Source organism: Xiphophorus maculatus, chromosome 14 (genome assembly GCF_002775205.1).
Source record: "Xiphophorus maculatus strain JP 163 A chromosome 14, X_maculatus-5.0-male, whole genome shotgun sequence".
Lineage (NCBI taxonomy): Eukaryota > Metazoa > Chordata > Actinopteri > Cyprinodontiformes > Poeciliidae > Xiphophorus > Xiphophorus maculatus.
In genome coordinates this window covers 24,556,445-24,579,439 of record NC_036456.1, presented here as the reverse complement: position 1 = coordinate 24,579,439, position 22,995 = coordinate 24,556,445, and the positions used below count along the sequence as shown (strand labels likewise).

Sequence of the window (22,995 nt, the reverse complement as noted above, 5' to 3'; positions counted from 1 at the left end):
GAATTGTGAGTAGTTGGAAACAAAAAGTGGGATAACTCAACTTTACTTTGACTAGTCATAATTTGATTATATGAAATATGTGCTTCAGATAGTAATACACTATAGATATCTTGAATTGAAACCACCATATATATTAATGGTAAATCTGATGTCATTTATTCTAGTCAGGATGTAATTAAATATACCTCAAAGACATATTTTGTCTGGTCAAAAACATAATTATATTGTTTAAACATTTCTAGTCGGAAACTAATTTCAGATATACAGAATGAAAGTTTGGTAAACCCATTTATTAACAGAACGGCCTGCCATAGAAAACGCTGATGCATTTATGGAATAATAATATTAATATTAATAATAATAATATTTTTTGGAATCGACCTGCTCTCCCGAACCTCCCGAAGTCCAACCAGCGCTCTGTTTCTGTCTTATCAGTTAATTTATTTCTGTAAAACATTCATCCTAATTCGGTTTCAAACATTGTTTCCTTTAATCTGTCTCCTGTATTTCCTCCAGCTTTTGTCCGTTTCGCGCCTCATGTCATCAGTAAACCGTGAAGGTGTTTCGTACCTGTCCGGTGTAAGATGATCCTCGGTATCTGGCTGAAATCCATCAGTCTGCGCTGATCCTCCATCTCTTCCTCCATCTCTTCCTCCATCTCTTCCTCCATCTTGACGTTGATTTCTTTCCACCCTGTGAATGTTTTTTCAGCAGGAGTTAACATCTCGTTAATAAAATCTCTCTGATGCGGAACTGACGACATTTTTACTTTAAACACTCAGATATTTACGTAAAACTAGCGACGTTCTTTCTGTGCCGAGGCTTCGAAGCGTGTCAGGAGAAAACCAGGATTTTTGTGAAGAGTGAATCGAGGCTTTTGCTGTTGGAGCAGGATGTGACGTTTGAAGCTGTACCACGTGACTGAGTCTTCTTCTTCTTGGATTTATTGGCGGTTGGCAACAAACTTTTAGTAGCATTACCGCCACTTACTGGTATGGAGTGTGGTTCGTAATGGTCTATCTATTTATATATATAAAAACTACTACTACTATTACTACCAATAATAATAATAAATAAATCAATCCTACCTATACATATAAATATTTATACCTATCTATACTCATACACACACATACATACTTATATATAACTTTATATTCTACCCACCTATATCATGCACAGATTCACAAACACACCTACCATAATCAAATTCTATGAATTAATTTAGTTTTCTTTAGAAATTGAATAACTATTTTTATATGTTTACTCCCCACATTCTTCCTCAGAATATCTAATAAATTAATCTTTCCTTTAATACATTCAAACTCTCTCCTCATATTTGTTCTCTCTCTTTCATACTTATGGCATTCCAATATAACATGTTCTATTGTTTCATATTTTTCACAGTAATCACATTTGCCAGTAGTATGCTTTTGTATTTTAAATAGTGTATAATTAAGTCCTGTATGTCCAAGTCTTAACCTTGTTATCACTCTTTCCTCCTTTCTATTTCATCTTCCTCCTACCATCCTCTGAATTTTATAAAACCATCTTCCTGTTTTTTCTTCATCCCACCTTTTTTGCCATTTTTCCATCAGTTTTTCTTTAACAACGCTCTTTCCCTCGGATTTACTTGTTTTAACTGTAAAACTAATATTATTCTGAATTGCCCTCTTTGCCATTTTATCTGCCTTCTCGTTTCCTTCTACTCCAGTATGTGCTGGAACCCATATAAATATAACTATCAAACCCATATTTTTTATTCTGAATAATGTATGAAGTATTTCTAATAAAATGTCCATCCTACTATCTGATTGATTATATTTTAAACTTAATAAAGCAGATTTTGAATCTGAACAAATTACTGTTTTTAATGGTTTTATGTCTTCTACCCATTGTAAAGCTAATAAACTGATAATCCATCTGTAATTCGTTTTCCTATTTTTATATTGAATTCTGGTACTACAAAAGCTATTCCTATTTTTCCAGTTATTTTTGATGTAAAGCACTTTGAAATGCCTTGATAGTGAAATGTGCTATACAAATAAAATGTGATTGATTGATTGATTGATTGACAAGAAAAGCCACAGATCCAGAAAAATAAATTCTCTGGAGACTTTGTGTCTCCATTTACTTGTAAAATGTTTATCTGCTGGTTTCTCAGCTCTGCAAACCCCATAGACAGAACAATGGTGTTGCTTATCGTTTGGGTTTGAATTGTGAGTAGTTGGAAACAAAAAGTGGGATAACTCAACTTTACTTTGACTAGTCATAATTTGATTATATGAAATATGTGCTTCAGATAGTAATACACTATAGATATCTTGAATTGAAACCGCCATATATATTAATGGTAAATCTGATGTCATTTATTCTAGTCAGGATGTAATTAAATATACCTCAAAGACATATTTTGTCTGGTCAAAACCATAATTATATTGTTTAAACATTTCTAGTCGGAAACTAATTTCAGATATACAGAATGAAAGTTTGGTAAACCCATTTATTAACAGAACGGCCTGCCATAGAAAACGCTGATGCATTTATGGAATAATAATATTAATAATAATAATAATAATAATAATATTTTTTGGAATCGACCTGCTCTCCCGAACCTCCCGAAGTCCAACCAGCGCTCTGTTTCTGTCTTATCAGTTAATTTATTTCTGTAAAACATTCATCCTAATTCGGTTTCAAACATTGTTTCCTTTAATCTGTCTCCTGTATTTCCTCCAGCTTTTGTCCGTTTCGCGCCTCATATCATCAGTAAACCGTGAAGGTGTTTCGTACCTATCCGGTGTAAGATGATCCTCGGTATCCGGCTGAAATCCATCAGTCTGCGCTGATCCTCCTTCTCTTCCTCCATCTCTTCCTCCATCTCTTCCTCCATCTTGACGTTGATTTCTTTCCACTCTGTGAATGTTTTTTCATCAGGAGTTAACATCTCGTTAATAAAATCTCTCTGATGCAGAACTGACGACATTTTTACTTTAAACACTCAGATATTTACCTAAAACTAGCGACGTTCTTTCTGTGCCGAGGCTTCGAAGCGTGTCAGGAGAAAACCAGGATTTTTGTGAAGAGTGAATCGAGGCTTTTGCTGTTGGAGCAGGATGTGACGTTTGAAGCTGTACCACGTGACTGAGTCTTCTTCTTCTAGGATTTATTGGCGGTTGGCAACAAACTTTTAGTTTACCGCCACTTACTGGTATGGAGTGTGGTTCGTAATGGTCTATATATATATATATATATATATATATATAAACTCCTACTACTACTACTAATAACAATAAATAAAATAAATAAATAAATAAATCCCACCTATACATATAAATATTTATACCTATCTATACTCACACACACACATGCATACATACTTATATATAACTTTATATTCTACCCACCTATATCATGCACAGATTCACAAACACACCTACCATAATCAAATTCTATGAATTAATTTAGTTTTCTTTAGAAATTGAATAACTATTTTTATATGTTTACTCCACAAATTCTTCCTCAGAATATCTAATAAATTAATCTTTTCTTTAATACATTCAAACTCTCTCCTCATATTTGTTCTCTCTCTTTCATACTTATGGCATTCCAATATAACATGTTCTATTGTTTCATATTTTTCACAGTAATCACATTTGCCAGTAGTATGCTTTTGTATTTTAAGAAGTGTATAATTAAGTCCTGTATGTCCAAGTCTTAACCTTGTTATCACTCTTTCCTCCTTTCTATTTCGTCTTCCATTTCTTCTTTCTCCTACCATCCTCTGAATTTTATAAAACCATCTTCCTGTTTTTTCTTCATCCCACCTTTTTTGCCATTTTTCCATCAGTTTTTCTTTAACAACGCTCTTTCCCTCGGATTTACTTGTTTTAACTGTAAATCTAATATTATTCTGACTTGCCCTCTTTGCCATTTTATCTGCCTTCTCGTTTCCTTCTACTCCAGTCTGTGCTGGAACCCATATAAATATAACTATCAAACCCATATTTTTTATTCTGAATAATGTATGAAGTATTTCTAATAAAATGTCCATCCTACTATCTGATTGATTATATTTTAAACTTAATAAAGCAGATTTTGAATCTGAACAAATTACTGTTTTTAATGGTTTTATGTCTTCTACCCATTGTAAAGCTAATAAACTGATAATCCATCTGTAATTCGTTTTCCTATTTTTATATTGAATTCTGGTACTACAAAAGCTATTCCTATTTTTCCAGTTATTTTTGATGTAAAGCACTTTGAAATGCCTTGATAGTGAAATGTGCTATACAAATAAAATGTGATTGATTGATTGATTGATTGATTGATTGATTGATTGATTGATTGATTGACAAGAAAAGCCACAGATTCCGGAAAAATAAATTCTCTGGAGACTTTGTGTCTCCATTTACTTGTAAAATGTTTATCTGCTGGTTTCTCAGCTCTGCAAACCCCATAGACAGAACAATGGTGTTGCTTATCGTTTGGGTTTGAATTGTGAGTAGTTGGAAACAAAAAGTGGGATAACTCAACTTTACTTTGACTAGTCATAATTTGATTATATGAAATATGTGCTTCAGATAGTAAAACACTATAGATATCTTGAATTGAAACCACCATATACATTAATGGTAAATCTGATGTCATTTATTCTAGTCAGGATGTAATTAAATATACCTCAAAGACATATTTTGTCTGATCAAAAACATAATTATATTGTTTAAACATTTCTAGTCGGAAACTAATTTCAGATATACAGAATGAAAGTTTGGTAAACTCATTTATTAACAGAACGGCCTGCCATAGAAAACGCTGATGCATTTATGGAATAATAATATTAATAATAATAATAATAATAATAATAATAATAATAATAATAATAATAATAATAATAATATTTTTTGGAATCGACCTGCTCTCCCGAACCTCCCGAAGTCCAACCAGCGCTCTGTTTCTGTCTTATCAGTTAATTTATTTCTGTAAAACATTCATCCTAATTCGGTTTCAAACATTGTTTCCTTTAATCTGTCTCCTGTATTTCCTCCAGCTTTTGTCCGTTTCGCGCCTCATATCATCAGTAAAACGCGAAGGTGTTTCGTACCTGTCCGGTGTAAGATGATCCTCGGTATCTGGCTGAAATCCATCAGTCTGCGCTGATCCTCCATCTCTTCCTCCATCTCTTCCTCCATCTTGACGTTGATTTCTTTCCACTCTGTGAATGTTTTTTCATCAGGAGTTAACATCTCGTTAATAAAAGCTCTCTGATGCTGAACTGACGACATTTTTACTTTAAACACTCAGATATTTACCTAAAACTAGCGACGTTCTTTCTGTGCCGAGGCTTCGAAGCGTGTGAGGAGAAAACCAGGATTTTTGTGAAGAGTGAATCGAGGCTTTTGTTGTTGGAGCAGGATGTGACGTTTGAAGCTGTACCACGTGACTGAGTCTTCTTCTTCTAGGATTTATTGGCGGTTGGCAACAAACGTTTAGTAGCATTACCGCCACTTACTGGTATGGAGTGTGGTTCGTAATGGTCTATATATATATATATATATATATATATATATATATATATATATATATATATATATATATATATATATATATATATATATATATATATATATATATATACATATATATATATATATAAACTACTACTAATACTACTACTAATTATAATAATAATAAATAAATAAATAAATCCTACCTATACATATAAATATTTATACCTATCTATACTCACACACACACATGCATACATACTTATATATAACTTTATATTCTACCCACCTATATCATGCACAGATTCACAAACACACCTACCATAATCAAATTCTGTGAATTAATTTTGTTTTCTTTAGAAACTGAATAACTATTTTTATATGTTTACTCCCCAAATTCTTCCTCAGAATATCTAATAAATTAATCTTTCCTTTAATACATTCAAACTCTCTCCTCATATTTGTTCTCTCTCTTTCATACTTATGGCATTCCAATATAACATGTTCTATTGTTTCATATTTTTCACAGTAATCACATTTGCCAGTAGTATGCTTTTGTATTTTAAATTGTGTATAACTAAGTCCTGTATGTCCAAGTCTTAACCTTGTTATCACTCTTTCCTCCTTTCTAGTTCGTCTTCCATTTCTTCTTTCTCCCACCATCCTCTGAATTTTATAAAACCATCTTCCGGTTTTTCCTTCATCCCACCTTTTTTGCCATTTTTCATCAGTTTTTCTTTAACAACGCTCTTTCCCTCGGATTTACTTGTTTTAACTGTAAAACTAATATTATTCTGAATTGCCCTCTTTGCCATTTTATCTGCCTTCTCGTTTCCTTCTACTCCAGTATGTGCTGGAACCCATATAAATATAACTATCAAACCCATATTTTTTATTCTGAATAATGTATGAAGTATTTCTAATAAAATGTCCATCCTACTAACTTATTGATTATATTTTAAACTGAATAATGCAGAACTTGAATCTGAACAAATTACTGTTTTTAATGGTTTTATGTCTTCTACTCATTGTAAAGCTAATAAACTGATAATCCATCTGTAATTCGTTTTCCTATTTTTATATTGAATTCTGGTACTACAAAAGCTATTCCTATTTTTCCAGTTATTTTTGATGCATCTGGATAAATTTGAATATATTGATAATTATTTAAATGTAACTGTACTGAACAATTATCTACAATGTAAGATTTATCTTGCTTCTTTTCCAGTATTGACATATCTACTGTTGCTTAGGCTGCATTTTGCTGACATGTTAGTTTTCTGGACCTTTCAACATTTGTTTGGATACATGTTTAGTCATTGTTGTTCCATCTCTCCAAATCTGAATTCCTTCCTGACTTCTAGGTCAGAGTCTGTGAAAATGAACCTATTACCAAGATTCATCTTCTTGTTCCAAACCCTAATGGTAGAAATTACAAAAAACAAAACAATTAATATAGCAGGATACAATGCTTTCCAGATTTATATGTTTAGGGAAAACGCTCAGAACTAGATTTAAAATACTACAGCTCTCAAAAGAAAAAGGGAGCAGAAAGTACCACATTTAAAGAGTCATTTCTAATCTGCACACATTAAAGCCTTGATAAACATCTGTAATAAAAACTCTAATGCTCAATGGAAGGACATTGAATTAGCTCTTCTGCAGACAATCTCCTGGAATAAAGATTTAGTACAGATTCAACTCAAAACTGAAAATCTTTGGATAAAATCCCAATTAAAAATATGGATAGAAGTTAAACAGGAATATAAACTACATGATAACCTGATAATTATAAGATGTTGTGCTTATAACCTCAAATTTAAACCAAATTAAACAGATACCGGATTCCCTAATTGGTCACCCCAAGGTATAGCAATACATTTCTCAATAATGGATAAAACAAGCTATAACTAGGAAAAACAGGATTTTTATAGATATCTAAAGGTAAAATCATTATCTTAATCACAAAACTATTAGCAGGAGTCAGTGCTTAATGAAATACTAATGGCATATCAGGCAAAATCCTAAAAACTTATTATATCACGGCTCTATATAAAGGATCTATGACTACAAAATACAGTAAACTTCATATGTGAAAACAAAATGGGAAAAGTAAAATGAAAACCGCAGAAGAAGAATGGCATGGTTATTGCTCGACTGCTTGGAAATGTATAAATTTATATTCATGGAGAATTTAACTTGATTATATTTTTCATAACATCAAAACAAAAAATGTGTTGAACCAGGAGAAGCCGAAGTCCTGGAGACAATGTGGAAACACAGAACACAACCACTGGCATATACTTCGGGACTGTACAGTTATAAGACAATATTGGACAGAAATACACACAAATATTGAAAATATCTCTAATACAAGAATATCTTTTAAATTCACCACCTTTATTGTGGGTAACAGAATTTCTACCTGACAATGAAAAACATTTGTATCAGATTTCAATTATGGAAGAGTCTGTGGGCTGTATAATATCCTTATACATAAAAGTAATGTATTTTCAAAATAATACCCACTTGTCCCCTATTTGTGTTCTGTTTTTGTAAATGGTAAAGAGGAGGAATTTTGTAATTGATCACAGACTGGAACTGTGACCTTGAGGTGAAATCAAGCTTGTGTAATCTTCTCAATGCTTCAAAAACAAAGAATTACAAATAAAAAACAAACAGTTTTTGCTAGTTACATTTATGACGGAAATGTAATTTATATAACCAATACATTTACTAACATCATAAATACTAAACAAATTCTCAACCAAATACAGATACATAAACAAACACAAATGGGTTAAAATAAATTTTCAGTTTAGAGTAAATATAACGAGAATAAAGTAATGCAGATCTCATCTCAGGTTTCATCATAACTTATCAAACCTTCTGCCTGCTTTGTTGTCATCATATAATCAACAGTATTTCCCCCAAAATCATAACCTGAAGAGTAAATAATGAAAAACTAAAGCATACATAGATTAAAAAAACATAATTCCCAACAGGCAATTAAATTGTAACCTAACAGTGTATATAGTAACAGCTAATATGCATCATGTAACCACAATTAATGGAGTAAAAGTAAAAGTACAACAAAGAATAGACATATAATGATTCCAACAGCTTTACGAGTTTAAATCTTAAAGCTTTCAAATCCATTGTTTCTTTAAAAGGATAAATGATTAGTTGTAATAATAAACTTTGAGAAATATTCATTTTAGATGTAGAAACAATACAGTAATAATACTGTAGGCTGTTTAGTTCTTATACATTTTAATAAAAATATTGTCACGCCAAAGTCACCGTGTTGTTCACGCTGCAATGCATTCTGGGTAAATGATGTACAGTGGTCCAACTGCCCAGCTATGTCCAGCCAAAACAGCGATGAGCAACGTCTTTTTAAATTGAACAGGTGTTCTAGCCATCTGTGCTACCCATGAATCCGTCCTACCTTGTGGTAATGCGCACATCGATGCTACGTCACATACTGCTTACTCGGCAGATTTATTATCAATACATCCTACCTGTGGAAGTTTTGTTTCGTCTGTTTTATTTCGTCAAAGATTATGGTGTCGCATTATGTAAAATTACACCAGACAAATGCAACATGATAAAGTACTCAGGTAAAGTTAGCCTTCTTGTGTTTACGCCGTAGATTCCAGTACAGAATGGACCATTATGCACCATCAACCCATCAAGCGAAAAAATGGCAACTTCCATGGATGAAAAATATAACAGATGAACATTTTTGAAGTAATTATGAATTTTGGCGTACAGCAAACAAGAATTTTTTCCCATGTTAAAAGTTAACTGGCAATTTAGAAGGACGCCTTTTCCACAGGTTGCACATAAGAAACACCACTTGTATGAGTTGTCATGTGAACAGATAAATAGTCTTTTCGACAGAAACCTTTTCCACATATCCCACACCAGAAAGGCTTTTCACCTGTATGAATACTCATATGACTAGTTAAATTGCTTTTTTGAAAGAAACCTTTTCCACAAGTCCTGCATGAGAAAGATTTCTCACCTGTATGAGTCTTCATGTGTCTAGTTAAACTTCTTTTATGATGGAAACTTTTTCCACAAGTCCTACATGAGAAAGGATTCTCATCTGCATGAATCCTCATGTGACAAGTTAAACTGCTTTGCTGATGGAAATTTTTTCCACAACTCCCACATAAGAAATTCTTCTTATCTGTATGAATCCACATGTGAGTGACTAAACTGCTATTATGATGGAAACTTTTTCCACAGGTCCCACATAAGAAAGGTTTCTCACCTGTATGAGTCCTGATGTGACTAGTTAAATTGCTTTTATAATGGAAACATTTTCCACAAGTCCTACATGAGAATGGTTTCTCACCTGTATGCGTCCTCATGTGACCATTTAAACTGCTTTTATGACCAAAACTTTTTCCACAAGTCCCACATGAGAATGGTTTCTCACCTGTATGAATCCTCATGTGACTAATTAAACTGGTTTTTTGACCAAAACCTTTCCCACAACTCCTACATGAGAATGGTTTCTCATGTGTATGAATCCTGTTGTGAGTAGTTAAATATTTTTTTTGATAGAAACTTTTTCCACAAGTCCCACATAAGAAAGGTTTCTCACCTGTATGAGTCCTGATGTGACTAGTTAAATTGCTTTTATAACGGAAACATTTTCCACAAGTCCTACATAAGAAAGGCTTCACACCTGTATGAATTATCGTGTGTCTAGTTAAATTGCTTTTACGTTGGAAGCTTTTTCCACAGGTCACACAAGAGAAAGGCTTCTCACCTGTGTGAATCATCATGTGACCAAGTAACGATGATCTACATGTGAAACTTTTTCCACAGGTTGAACATGTGAAAGGGTTCTTGTCAGTGTGAGTTGTCATGTGTGTCGTCAACAAACTGCTTTGAGAAAAGGCTTCATCACAGATTTTACAAGAATATAGTTTTTGTTGTGGGTGAGCTTTCTTGTATGTTTTTTGTTTTGAACTTTCAGTTTGACCTTTCTGCAGTTTGGTTTTCTCATATTTCTCCTTTTGTTTCTGTTCTTCATCTCTCTTTTTTCCTGGGTCTTCAGAATTGCTTCCTTCCTGATCCTGGTTCTCATCCTCAGCAGAGCCATGAGAGATGAGTTGGTTCCTCTGTGGTTCTGTTTCATTGTGGATTATTTGCACATTAAGAGGAATCACCAAAATGTCATCAGTCTCCTGTTTCAGCACAAGATGCTCTTCATCCTGACTGATGCAGAGTTGCTTCTTTTCCTCTTTGAGCTGTTGATGTTCTGGTTCTTCTTGCTCCTGTTTTATCTGCAGAGGTTCTGGTTCCTCTTGTTTTAAAGTGAACTTCCCCTCCTGGTTGCTGAGGTCATTGAAAATCCCGTCGTCTTTACACACAGAACAATGTTGGAGATCTGGACCAAAACACAAAACAAAAACTTTTAATTTTGAGTCAAACAATGAACCCTTCACTTTAATCCCTTGATGAATCTAAACAGTCTTTTCTTAGATTATACTAAAATTACAATTTTTTATGTATGAAAATCATACCACAAATTTAACACTCATATGGGCATAAGCCCATATGAATGCATAGAAATTATTTTGGTAATTCTAAAATAATTTCAGGCCAGTTCAGATTTATCATCAGACCATATTGAAAAAAAATGTGCTTGTGTTTTTTTGTGTGTGTTTTTCCTGTACGTTTGAATATTAATTCAACAAGAGTGGTTCTTCTAACCAGAATGAACTAGATGTCACTCAAAACATATCATGTCATCCGGGTGAGCAAACTAAATGGCAATATCTTAACCTGGTGGCTCCCAGACACATATTCCACACAGCAGCAGGACTTGGGCCTGTTGCAGTTACTTTAGAGTCTCAAATGGCCTTTGCAGTACGTCGTGACAGCTGTGCACTCCTCAACTCCAACTCCGGGTAAGTACCTGCAATAACGCTCTTTCCACTGAGGCATAGGAGAGAACGCGTACTGGTCACTTCCCATCATCAAATGTCCTTTTCAGAATATTTCTTTACCAAAGCAACACCATCCATCCATCCATTTTCAGGTGCTGGTGTCTATCTCCAGCTATTGTTCCGGGTGAGAGGCGGGGTCACCCTGGACAGGTCACCAGTCTGTCACAGGGCAACACAGAGACTGACAGGACAAACAACCATGCACACACACACACTCACACCAATTAACCTAACAATCATGTTTATGGGCTGTGGGAGAGGCCGGAGTACCCAGAGAAAACCCAAGCATGCGCAGGGAGAACATGCAAGCTCCGTGCAGAAAGACCCCGGGGCGGGAATCGAACCCAGGACCTTCTTGCTGCAAGGCAACAGTGTTGGTAGCACAACTGCACCGTTGACTAATTTTCCTTTCCAATAATACCCATTTTATGTACGTTGAAGCAAATAAAACACTTAAAATTGTTTTTATAATTTTTCTCAAAAGCCTGATTAAAAAGCATCATTTATGCTAATTTGAACACTCCTTGTGATAAAGCGCCGAGGCACTGTCCAACAAAATCGGATCGGGCGTCACGAACAAATGACCGACTGGGTCAACACTAATATCATATTCAACCCTAAATCAAAGACATACCCAGTTTGTCAAGGGTTATTTTTTAAATCATAAAAGTATAAAAATCTCTGATCAGATTGTCAAATAGCGAATGAATTATGAAAAATAAACCCCACAAAATGGGTATCAAAATAAAGATTAGTTTGTGAGCTTCAATATTATATTGGCTCCATACCTGCAGAATCAATGTGCGTGGCGCCCCAGGCTTATCAATACACGAAAGGACCACACTTTCTGTAAATTAAATGTGGCTACGTAGCGAAGCTAGCAAAAAATAAATGTTTTGTTTTTATCTGATGCAGCAACCTAACTGATATTTAGCAAGGAAGTTTCAATAAAATGCATAAAAAACCCCAAACATTTTGGAGCAAGTCATAAATTCTCTAAAATATGATTTCTTTAAAAAAATAAAAATAAAAAAAAGTCCTATGTCCTACCAGCAATATCCAAGAAACTATTGTGGATGGCCTAAAATGGATGCCTTTCTGTTATTCAGCAGCCTAAATTACCTGTGGTAAAGAAGTTCACCATTAACCTATTTATACAGATTTTTCCAAAATCTTTAATAATTTCACTGCAAAGGTGATGAGTTGTGTATGTTTAGACCTTCAAACAGCTAATTTACTTCCTGGAAGTTTAATAAAAACTACAGATACGATAGGACTTAACAGCGTTGTCACTGTTTGGGCATCAAAGTAAAATATTTGACCGATGGTGTTGAAAGAGCCTAACCTGGCGATTATGATTGTGGATTTTATTTTTGGGTGACTTATTTAGTGCAGACATGACCTGATGGGTTTGTTTGTCCATCAAACCTCTCTCAGGGCAGAGCAATAGGGGACAGTGACTCATTTCTAAACCTTTGCAAAGGTAGTTAAGATTCTACCTTTGCTTCACATTAAAGAATCGGCTGATCACCGATTTCCCAAATCTGAGCAAATCAAGACCAATTTTATAGTCTCTACTGTTTTCCAGGCACCAAAAAACATCAACTTATTGCCAAAAAATGGCTGGGTGGTTTTTATTAGTTGCTTTAATAGAAACTCCAAGTGAAGCACAACAAAAATGTGCAAAATGGAAATTATCCACAATAGGTTCCCTTTAATAAAATGTTTTGTTGATCCAGGAAAACTCAGATCTATTCCGATTCTGACAGTGAGGACAAGAAAAGCCAAAGATCCAGAGAAAAAAATCTCTCAAGACTGGGTGGCTCCACACAGCCACATCTTTTACTAATTTCAGATACATAGAACTAAGTGTGGTGAAGCCCATTAAATGATAGAACGGCTTGCCAAAGAATAAAATAAAAAAACGCAGACGCACTTTATCGTTCGGGAAATCTCCAGAACCTCGATGGCCAACCAGTCCTATATTTCAGTCGTATTCATCAATTTATCTTATTTTGTAAAATATTTATCCTAATTCGGTCTCACACATTGTTTCCTTTCATCTGTCTCGTGTATTTCCTCCAGCTTTTGTCTGCTTCGCGCTTCACATCATCAGTAAAACGTGAAGGTGTTTCGTACCTATCCGGTGTAAGATGATCTTCGGTATCCGGGTAAAATCCACCAGTCTGAGCTGATCCTCCATCTCTTTCTCAATCTTGACATTAATTTCTTTCAACTCTGTGAATGTTTCTTCAAACTGAAGAGATTTTTACTGAAAACATTCAAACATTTGCCTAAAACTAGCGATGTGTTTTCTGTGCCGAGGTTTCAGAGCGTGTGTTGAGTAATCCAGGAAGATTTTTATGAAGGTTTTATCGAGGCTTTTCCTGGAGCAGGATGTGAGGTTTGAAGCCGCGTGAGCGAGACGCACCGCGTGACTAAGTCAGGGCCTGGTTCCTCAGTTTGCTTCCAGTGTTGCATCATTTTCTGTGATGCTTCCTTTTAGTTGAGTAAAGTTGAGTAAAGTTGGCCCCCCACCTTCTTCAAATCAGACAAAACTGGTGTCAAACGTTTGTGCTGCTGTTGTGCAGCTAAATTTTTCGTCTGTGCTGCTATCATTTTAAAGATATAAAGAAATGTTTTTAGAGGTCATCAAAGGTCAACCAGCCCCCCCTTCTTCAAATCAGACGAAGAAGTCGAGTCAATTAACTCGACTACGTTCGTGCTTTGAAGATATTAATGAAAGGTTAAAGGTCAACCAGCCCCGCCCCACTTAAAATGATTGCGGCATAAACAAAAATGTTTGCTGCACAAACGTAGCCGAGTTGATTGGCACCTATTTTGTTTGATTTTATAATAGTGGGGAGGCTGGTTGACCTTTTGACCTTTCATTAATATCTTCAAAGCCAAAGCAGCAAAACGTTTCGACACCAATTTTGTCTGATTTGAAGACGGTGGGGGCGCAACTTCACTCAGGTTTCGTACAGGCTCTGCCCGCTTTGGTACTTCATGTTATCAGTAAAAAGTGAAGGTTTTTCGTACCTATTCGGTGTAAAATGATCACTGGTGTCCTGGCGGAGTCCAGCTGTCTGTGTTGATCGCTCATCTCTTCGTCGGAAATGACGTTACAATCGTTAAACTCTGTGAATGTTTCGTCAGCAGGAGTTACCTGCCCGTTGGCAAAAGAGGATGAACGGATTTCCACCGACTGAAATCACTCAAATATTTACACAAAACGCCAAACCGTCCTTCAAACTACAGCAGAAAAGCTAACAGCACAATCTGTCCTTTGTCTTTATCTTCCGTGCGTGTCACGGTGGCTCGGATTTTTGGTTCCGCTTTGACTTTTCCACTTCAATATTCAGTACTATTGAATATTGTAATAAAATAAATTAGAATGTTATTGAGAGGTTCGTTGTTAGTGGAGTTTTAGAAATGTGCTATTTTTAGTAGTTTGTATAATTTTATATTTTCACCCTACTGGATCTCAGGGAGGGGTTTTGATGGTCTTTGTCAACACTCTGATGATTAGCCAGAAATGTTGGTTCGCAGTGAGTGACTGTAAGAGAACAAATCTGACTGAAACACTGAGCATGTCTTCTTACTGTTCTTGCAATAGAAAGTGCTGAGAGTGAAAATCACCGTCCTTTTCTTGATTACTGACTTTTCATTCAGAAAGATGATTTTTTTTTCTTCATTTTAATTTTTAAAGCAAACCATAAAACATAACATACATCAAATATGAGCAGTAACATAAAATATAACTTTGCTATTAAAAATAAAACAAACCCTAAAAGTTCATAAATGAAACCCTAAGAACATTAATGTTTGGTTAAATGATTCAATGCCATAAATATATTAACACATTGTTGCTTTGATGGATTGTGTAGATACACTTCAGTTTTGCAAAATTCCACTTAATGTCAGAAACGGCGACAAAGTTGATCAGAGAAGAAGGAAATAGTCAGGATGTACCATTTGGGGGTTAATAAATACACTTAGACAGTTTCTATTCTATAAGCTGATGGTAATTTGTTAGAAGAATCTCTGGAGGCAAAAATCGAAGAGATGAAATGATGAACATCTGGAGCAGATGCGGATGGAAGATGATCTGCTCAGTAGTTGATCATAAGGTTCATCTCTTCAAAATCATTCCCGTTTATTTCTATGTCCTCTAATTCATCCATATTTCCGGTTAGACAACCTGTAGGATTGGAAACACACTGAAGTCAAAATGGACCAACAACGAAACACAGAACAGATCCAATAAAGACAGTAAATAAAACCCACCTGTGCATTGTATTCCAGAAAGTCTACAAGCCAGAATTGCAACACCAAGTAGGAAGAAAACTAGTATAACTGTGCCAAATGTAACCATGATTATTTGAAGCTTTTGTTTTTCTGAAAGGAGACACATATTTCTGTTATTTCATACAACATATGCTGCACATGAAATATTGCTAACAAGATGAACATTGACTGTGATGCAGATGATGAAATTTTAACCTGATTAATAATAAAGTTCCTTGAAGTTATTGTTTTTGCAAAAAACGCTTTTGCAAGAACAATACGGGGACAATCGTGATTGCCACGGTAACAGCCGACCCACCTGCAGTAGCGCTGAGGCGAGGCTTTGGTGTGTTCAGAGACGCAGACGTGTCTCCGCGAGAGGTTTTGGTCACGTTCAGGACAAACGTCACTGTGGGAGAAAACAGTTTTATCCACGACGAACAACAGAGATCAGGTTTAATGAGCTGCAAGCAGAGAGTGAAATCTGCTGAATTACCTGAAGTCTGCAGCTCCCATTTCCTCAACACCTGGTTATAAGCAGCCAGGTCACAGCGGTAACTTCCAGAGTCTTCAGTCCTCAGTCTGAACAGGTGGAGTCTGAGTCGCCCTTCTCTCCCTTCACTCTGAACTCGTCCTGAAAACTGTCCATCCTGAGACTCTGGGGCCTCAGCTCCACTTATCTTTCGATACAGGACTTTAGGAGGACTCAGCAGGAGAAAACACATCACACTGGTGAGGGTCGTGTTGGTTTGGGTCAGGCTGTCCCAGCCGAGGGTGAAGTTGTCGTCTTCTTCTGTTTCGTGAACAGCTGGAGGCGTTTCACCTGTAAATATTCCTGCAGAGAAACGTCAACCATGTCAACCGTGTCGCCACAAGGAAGATGCGACGCTTGCAGCAGCAACAACAAACCCAGAGTTTGCATGAAATGTAGAAACTCACCCTGAACAGAGCAGGTCAGGTGAAGAAGGAGGAAGAACAAACTCATTTTCTCAAGGTCAGAAGAACAAAAACCAAAGAGACGTTTCTGCAAAACAAAGAGGAACATTTCAGTGTTTTAGTAACAGAAAAGTTTTATTTATAGTTGACGAATAACTGTTAGGGAGTTGTCAGTCTTTCAGAAATAATAGCTAAAATTAATCATTAGATAATTAACATTTCATTATGTTAAAGTCATGAAATTAACCAGAAATTATGTAATGTCAGCAGATTAATAAATAATGTAAAATTTCACAGCTTTTCCCACATAAAGTTCAGTTTAGCGTAAGCAATAAGCTCAATAATACGTTTAATAAAAAGAAACAGGAAAGTCTTTTACCAAATTTCTGTAAATTAAAGAAGTAAAAACAAGTCTAAACACAGAATTAATTTTTAAAAGTAAAAAATCGGATTAGTTTCTAAATATTTTAATTATTACAGTCGGTACAGCATTACTAGTTGTTATTCTCACACCTTGCTGTGTTTTGAAAGGAGAATCTTTAGTTTAAGATTTTATTTATTTCCAATAAACTGATGAAAACAGGAAATTTTTTCATCATTGGTTCTGTTGAGTCCAGTGTTACTGAAACTGTGAGGAAAGGAATATTTATCGATGCCAATAGTGAGACATTTAAAGAATAAGCAACATTTCAGCTCAAATTATTGCACTTTGCAGGATATTACTTACTTCATTAAAGTAGAATAGATTACAGGGAAATTAAATTTCAAAATTGACTGTTTTGTTTGGATATTATGAAAACAACCTCACAGAAAATGCAGCAACAAATAAAAGCCAGAGAAGTTTCTCTCAGCAGCTCAGTAAAGCAGGAACAAACCCAGAACATTTGTTCTTATAGTGACTCGAATAAAAAAACTTTCTACTCTGAGTTGGAAGATGACAGTGAAATGTTGTTGTCAGATGTTTTTAATTTCCCACCTGCAGTTTTTCCAGGAGCCGTCAGACCTTTTGATTTCTGTTTGTCAGCCACAGCCGGGATCCAAGAGCTCGTCGTAACGTGAACCAATGTAGAAAAAGATGTGTGACTGAAGCTCTTCTTCCGGATTCATCTCTCTCAGGTGTGACCTGAAATGATACCAGAACATTTCTGAACTTTAAACCTGACTCAGCTTAACATTTGTTAAACATAAAAATTCAGTGAACATAAAAATGACCTTCTCAGCTTTTTACACAGATAGCAAAACCTGCTAATCAGGTTGTTGTGAAAGAATAACAAGGGAGAGAAAAATTAAACTTTAGTTCAATAAAAACTATGTCAGAATGTTTTGTTTAATGTGTTATAGCAATCACATTAACATGTTGGAGATGTTAATGATTTGGCTGCATGATTATGAATTTCTGTAAATGTAGAACAGATTCCAGAGACATTAAACTTAAAAAACTGAATGCCTGTGTAAACAAAGAACATTTTCATAGAGCGCTTAAAGAAAACTAAAAGCTTATATTCTTTGTAAGCTCAGCTTTTATTTACACATTTCCATCCTAATTTTATTTTTACAACATACAGAAGTAATTTCTGTTTAGATGTAGAAACTTCTTTCAGTATTTGTGTCAAACAATTTTGTTTGTTAAACATTCAATTCATAAAAACATAAAAAGAAGCATCTGAAAATAACCAGGTTTGTTTTCTACTAAACAGAAATAGCAGCAACTTTATTCACTTTAAATCTATTTTAAAGTAAAAAATAAAGTGATATTGAATCAGTCACTGCTTGTAAACAATAAGAGTGTATGACAATTTAAAATTAAAAATATTAAGACACAGACTGTAAAACTGATATATTAGTTTCAGATTCTTACTTTGTAGTGGAGTATTGAGCCGATTCTCCTCACTGTGATTATTAATATTTTCAGCAGGAGAGACGATCAGACAGTGACTGAAGCTTCGTTGTGAGTGAGGAAAGTCCAGTAGATGAAGTTATTATCTGCATTTGTTGCATCAGATTCACTCGTGATTGGAAACAGGAAGGAGGCGTATTTATGTCAGCAACATGAAGGTTTAACTCTCAGGTTACAAACTGGTTTTTCTGCTCAAGTTAAATTAAACAAAGACTTGAACCTTTCAGCTAAAAAGTATTAAAACATAAGAATCAGCCGTAAAATTAAATAGGTATGTATTATATTCTCCTGGGCTTGTATTCTGATCATCAGTTTTAATTTATTAAGATGTAGAAAAGTAGAGGAATAACAGCCGCCTGTTTCAGCCAAACCCTGAAGAGTCTTGGGCTTAAACTTGTGTTGGTTCAGATTAAAACTGATGTCAAACAGAATTAAAGTCCTCAAGGTTTGTGGATCTGACGTTTTGTATCCTCATCAGATTTTTTCATTTCCTCTTTCTGATTAATAAAATAATACCAAAGATCAGAGCAGATAGAACCACAGGAATAAATATCAGTCCAAGGTTGGTGGTTTGTTTTTTCTCTGGTTCTGTTCTCACTGTGGGTCCGACAGTCTGAGGTTCTGAAAGAAGTCAGGAAAAGGTTCAGTTACAGTTTGTACTAATTTGGTGGTACATTTAAATAATATATGCCTTTTTCTAAATCCAATTTTAATATTTTCTTTCAATTTTTTGTCTAAAAAGAAATAAATGACAGAAAACATTTCCAGAAACTGGTTTTGTTGACCTGAATTCAAAGTCCAAATAACTAAGCGGTGAAACTTGCTCATGGTAAACCCGATACATGCTAACATTATCAATGCACTGGTGAAAAAAAAATCCAGATTTTTCACAAATTAAATGTTCAGAAAAAGAAAATCAATAATCCAAATTGATTTATCACCCAGTTGAAATTGAATATAACAGGAAACATAAAATAAATAAAATAATCTTATGGTTTCTCTAGTATGATTCAAATACTTTTTGGCAATGTTTTCATAAACCTTAAAGATCTTAAAAGTTCCTTCAAACTAAACATGCTCCACAAATAGTAAATAAGGACAAACTAAATGTTTCTCCAATCCTTGACTCTTCTGCTTGGCTTGTAGAGCCGTCATGGTTTTGACCAAAAATGTCCCCTTAATAAGAGCAAAACAGCCTGACAGAAAAGGAGATAAAACATCATGTTGTGATTTAAATTTTGTTTTGAAGTTAACTTTTAGAAACAATGTTTCTGTTATCCAGTTGCATTATAACTCTTGGCACAAAGTTGGTCCTGGGAGAGGTTTGTCCTGGTTTCTGGTTTGACAAATTAAAGTTTGAACAAACATCGTCATTTCTGGAGTTTAACTTCCTAAATTCCTGGTGATTTTGTTGTTGGTGAGTCAGGAAGTTAAAGGATATTTGTGCTCGAAGCGTTGTTGGACGTCTGCAGCTCATTGAGTGTTACTGTGATAAATCTTTTAAAAACACTGAGTATTGCACTTTGAGTTAAATTTACCTTTAACGTTCAGTTGAAGGCTGGCAGAGCCCTGTCCATATTCTGTGTTGACCTGACATTGGTACAGACCAGAGTCTTCAGTCCTCAGTCTGGACACATTTAATCTGATTCGTCCTTCTCTGAGGACGTCTTTGTCAATCTGGACTCATCCTGTAAATCTTTTGTCCAGGTATAAAGAAGCTTCCACGCCCATAAATACATGGTAGATGACAAAATCCGTCTGATTCTGCCTTAATTTACAGTAGATGAAGAGGGAGGAAGGAGAGGAATTAGTCTTGGTGGTGAAGGTCCACTCCAGAGTGATGCTGTGGTTCTCCTCTGCCTGATAGCTGCTCTGTGTCACATTCACTACAAATGTTGCTGCTGAGGAGACAGAGAGGGAAAGAGAGGAGCAGACACACTGAGAACTGGAACATGGGAGTCTTTCAGCTCCATCTAGAGAGCTTTCTGTCACAAAGACAAGATGGAGACTGACCACAGAGACATGAGCTGAGGATGAGGAGCAGCAGGATCCTGGAGATCATCTTCATCCTGAATCAGGAACAAAGTCACTACATTAAACTTAAACTGATTTTATGAGTAAAATAAACATCTTGATTAAATTCTTCCCACCTTAAACCTTCATTCATTTTTTCTGTCCTCCTCTTGATTGTTAGTTGTATTTTACAAAAAGTGCTGCAGATTAAAAAACAATAAAAAGATTCATGTTAGACAGCTACAAAACTAAACCAGACATTTATATATGACAGTTATCCTTTTCAGTGTCAATGTCTCATTACACAGAGATATTAGAACATGTTATATTTGAGGATTGAGAATATTTATCCTTCCAAAATAAAAGCTGTTGCAAACATGAATGTAAATGGAAGAATCTGAGTGGCACTTTGGGTGAAGCGTCACTGAGATGCAGTTAGAAACAGATCGTCCACATTCTGATGTGGTTTAGTTAATACAGCATCTGATCCTCCAAATTATTCTGATTATCAGACTTCAGTGACAGAAATACACTGTGTGCACAATAATTGGGCAAGTTTTAGTTTTGAGCATTAAGTTATTAATCAGAAACTACAGACTTTCATTTAATCTTAAATATTATTTAATCTCAAACATGAATGTTCAAGATTGAATGTTTAGAGTCATGATTTGAGGAATATCTATATGTTCACAATGATTCTCCTCTTCAGGCCACAGCCACACATCACCTGCTATTAAGATTCAGCTTGGAGTTAGAAAATATGCCTAAAATAATGTTATGGTCAAAAATACTCACTTGCCTAATATTTATGAAAAAATTATCATTTATCATCACGAACTAAAGTCTCTACGACGGGAATAAAAGTTAAACCGAAAGTTTGTTTTTCTCTGCAACATGCAGGAACATGTTTCTGTCACCAGGTGGCGCCAGCTGTCCGATATTTGATCTTTGTCGATTGTTTTGTTTTATTCCTAAACTTTCTTACCCAGTGAATTAATAATGTTCATGTTGAATCAACTAGAAGTCATTTGGTTCAGATTCTGAATTAAGCAGCAAAATATCATCATTTCTGATATTAAATAGGAAAAATATTTTTGTTCATCATGATCATATTTGCATTTCCTGTTTTCCTGTAGAAACCGTCTGTTACATAATCTTTAACTTTCTGTCTGAACACGATTCAAATGCAAAATGTGCATTAAATAAAGTATTTATTTTAGCATTTTAGTTTCTGAACACAAAGAAACTCATTTTAATCGTCATGGCGACTTTTCATCGTCAGTACGAAACGTAACAAAAACATTAAACCAAGAGAATATGATTATATTTGAACTGCTCACCTTTTCCTTCATTGGTTATTTGGACGAAATTATGGTTTCAGAAAACAAAACAAAACAAAAAAAAAAACAACGGAATCAAAAGTTAAAGCTTCTGTCCAGCCTGTGCCTGACAAAAAAAGGAAGATTGAAAATGAAACCAAACAGGGTGCAAATAAAACCAGAGTGAAGGGCGGAGCTGCTTGACAACCTGATGAAACCTTGTATTTAGAATATTTTAGTGAGATTCTTCGTTTTGTTTCCCTCTGAATGTTTGGGAAATCATTAAAATTTCTAAAATTATTGGATTCACATGACATCATGTAAAACAAAAGATCTTTTCCAAGATGATTAAAGGAAAATGAAGCACAAACAGAAACTGTTTCAAATCCCCAAACTGACTGGATTAAAATTAAAATCACTTTATTTTATACAGGCATCAGACAACATGGCGGTAAATATGGATTTATTAACAATATTGAAATATTATTTACAGCTCATGAAAATGATAAAGTACTTTCTAACAATATGATTGAGTTTAATCATCAGGAAATAACAGGAAAAGACAAAACAATCCTGCAAATTTCCTTCAAGTTGTTGGATTTCACCTGAGAAAATTAATGCCACATTTTACAGGTTTAATATAAAAAACTGTCAGAAATGCAAAGCAGCAAATGAAATCACTTAATATGTGGAACAGAAGTGTTGAAAAATCATCTTTGAATAAGTTCAAAGTCATCATTAAATAGATCCACCTCTGAACATATTTAAACCTGATTGGTCCCAGCAAATTCACTAGAAGTTCAGAGAAATATCAGATGAATAATTTTCACTTTTTGCTCCTCAGGCCTCAGTAAACATGAGAAATGTTATGAGAGGACAAGCCTGAACAAGTGCAGTAAATGTAGTCGTGTGAAGCAACACATAAATGAAACTCTTCTGCTTCTCCACGGAGATTATTTTGTCTCAATCTGAACTATCAGACAAGCTAACTAATCCTTATTAAAAGAAATGACACTGCTGTGAGACAAGAGGGCAACCCCACCACTTTTAAAAAAACATTTTGT

General features: G+C 34.9%; 3 protein-coding genes across 6 annotated transcripts in view; all 3 read right to left on the bottom strand.

The window, feature by feature from the left end:
- Positions 1 to 5,425, bottom strand: part of LOC111611164 (zinc finger protein 883-like) — a 40,568-nt gene extending 35,143 nt beyond the window's left edge. For all 3 annotated transcript variants that reach the window (XM_023346888.1, XM_023346889.1, XM_023346890.1), the window contains exons 1-5: positions 5,310 to 5,425; positions 5,102 to 5,212; positions 3,011 to 3,100; positions 2,791 to 2,913; positions 571 to 693 (exon numbers count right to left, since the gene is read on the bottom strand). In XM_023346888.1, coding sequence (XP_023202656.1) covers positions 571 to 693; positions 2,791 to 2,913; positions 3,011 to 3,100; positions 5,102 to 5,189 — 424 coding nt within the window. In that variant the 5' untranslated portion in view covers positions 5,190 to 5,212; positions 5,310 to 5,425. The remainder of the gene's footprint in view (positions 1 to 570; positions 694 to 2,790; positions 2,914 to 3,010; positions 3,101 to 5,101; positions 5,213 to 5,309) is intronic.
- A 1,826-nt stretch (positions 5,426 to 7,251) lies between these two features.
- LOC111611179 (zinc finger protein OZF-like) lies at positions 7,252 to 13,955 on the bottom strand. The gene is made up of 2 exons (XM_023346961.1): positions 13,616 to 13,955; positions 7,252 to 10,914 (listed from the first exon to the last, which is right to left on the bottom strand). The coding sequence occupies exons 1-2, from the start codon at positions 13,677 to 13,679 to the stop codon at positions 9,323 to 9,325; spliced, it is 1,656 nt and encodes a 551-aa protein (XP_023202729.1). The 5' UTR covers positions 13,680 to 13,955; the 3' UTR covers positions 7,252 to 9,322.
- A 1,261-nt stretch (positions 13,956 to 15,216) lies between these two features.
- Positions 15,217 to 22,104, bottom strand: LOC106700307. 2 transcript variants are annotated; one of them, XM_023347084.1, is made up of 11 exons: positions 21,953 to 22,104; positions 20,750 to 20,812; positions 20,613 to 20,668; positions 20,138 to 20,500; positions 18,561 to 19,220; positions 17,679 to 17,825; positions 16,706 to 16,790; positions 16,263 to 16,601; positions 16,086 to 16,175; positions 15,767 to 15,877; positions 15,217 to 15,680 (listed from the first exon to the last, which is right to left on the bottom strand). In XM_023347084.1, the coding sequence occupies exons 7-11, from the start codon at positions 16,749 to 16,751 to the stop codon at positions 15,592 to 15,594; spliced, it is 675 nt and encodes a 224-aa protein (XP_023202852.1). In that variant the 5' UTR covers positions 16,752 to 16,790; positions 17,679 to 17,825; positions 18,561 to 19,220; positions 20,138 to 20,500; positions 20,613 to 20,668; positions 20,750 to 20,812; positions 21,953 to 22,104; the 3' UTR covers positions 15,217 to 15,591. The 2 variants fall into 2 exon arrangements, with proteins under 2 accessions (XP_023202852.1, XP_023202853.1); XM_023347085.1 differs by having other exon boundaries at positions 20,138 to 20,497.
- Positions 22,105 to 22,995: the final 891 nt, after the last annotated feature.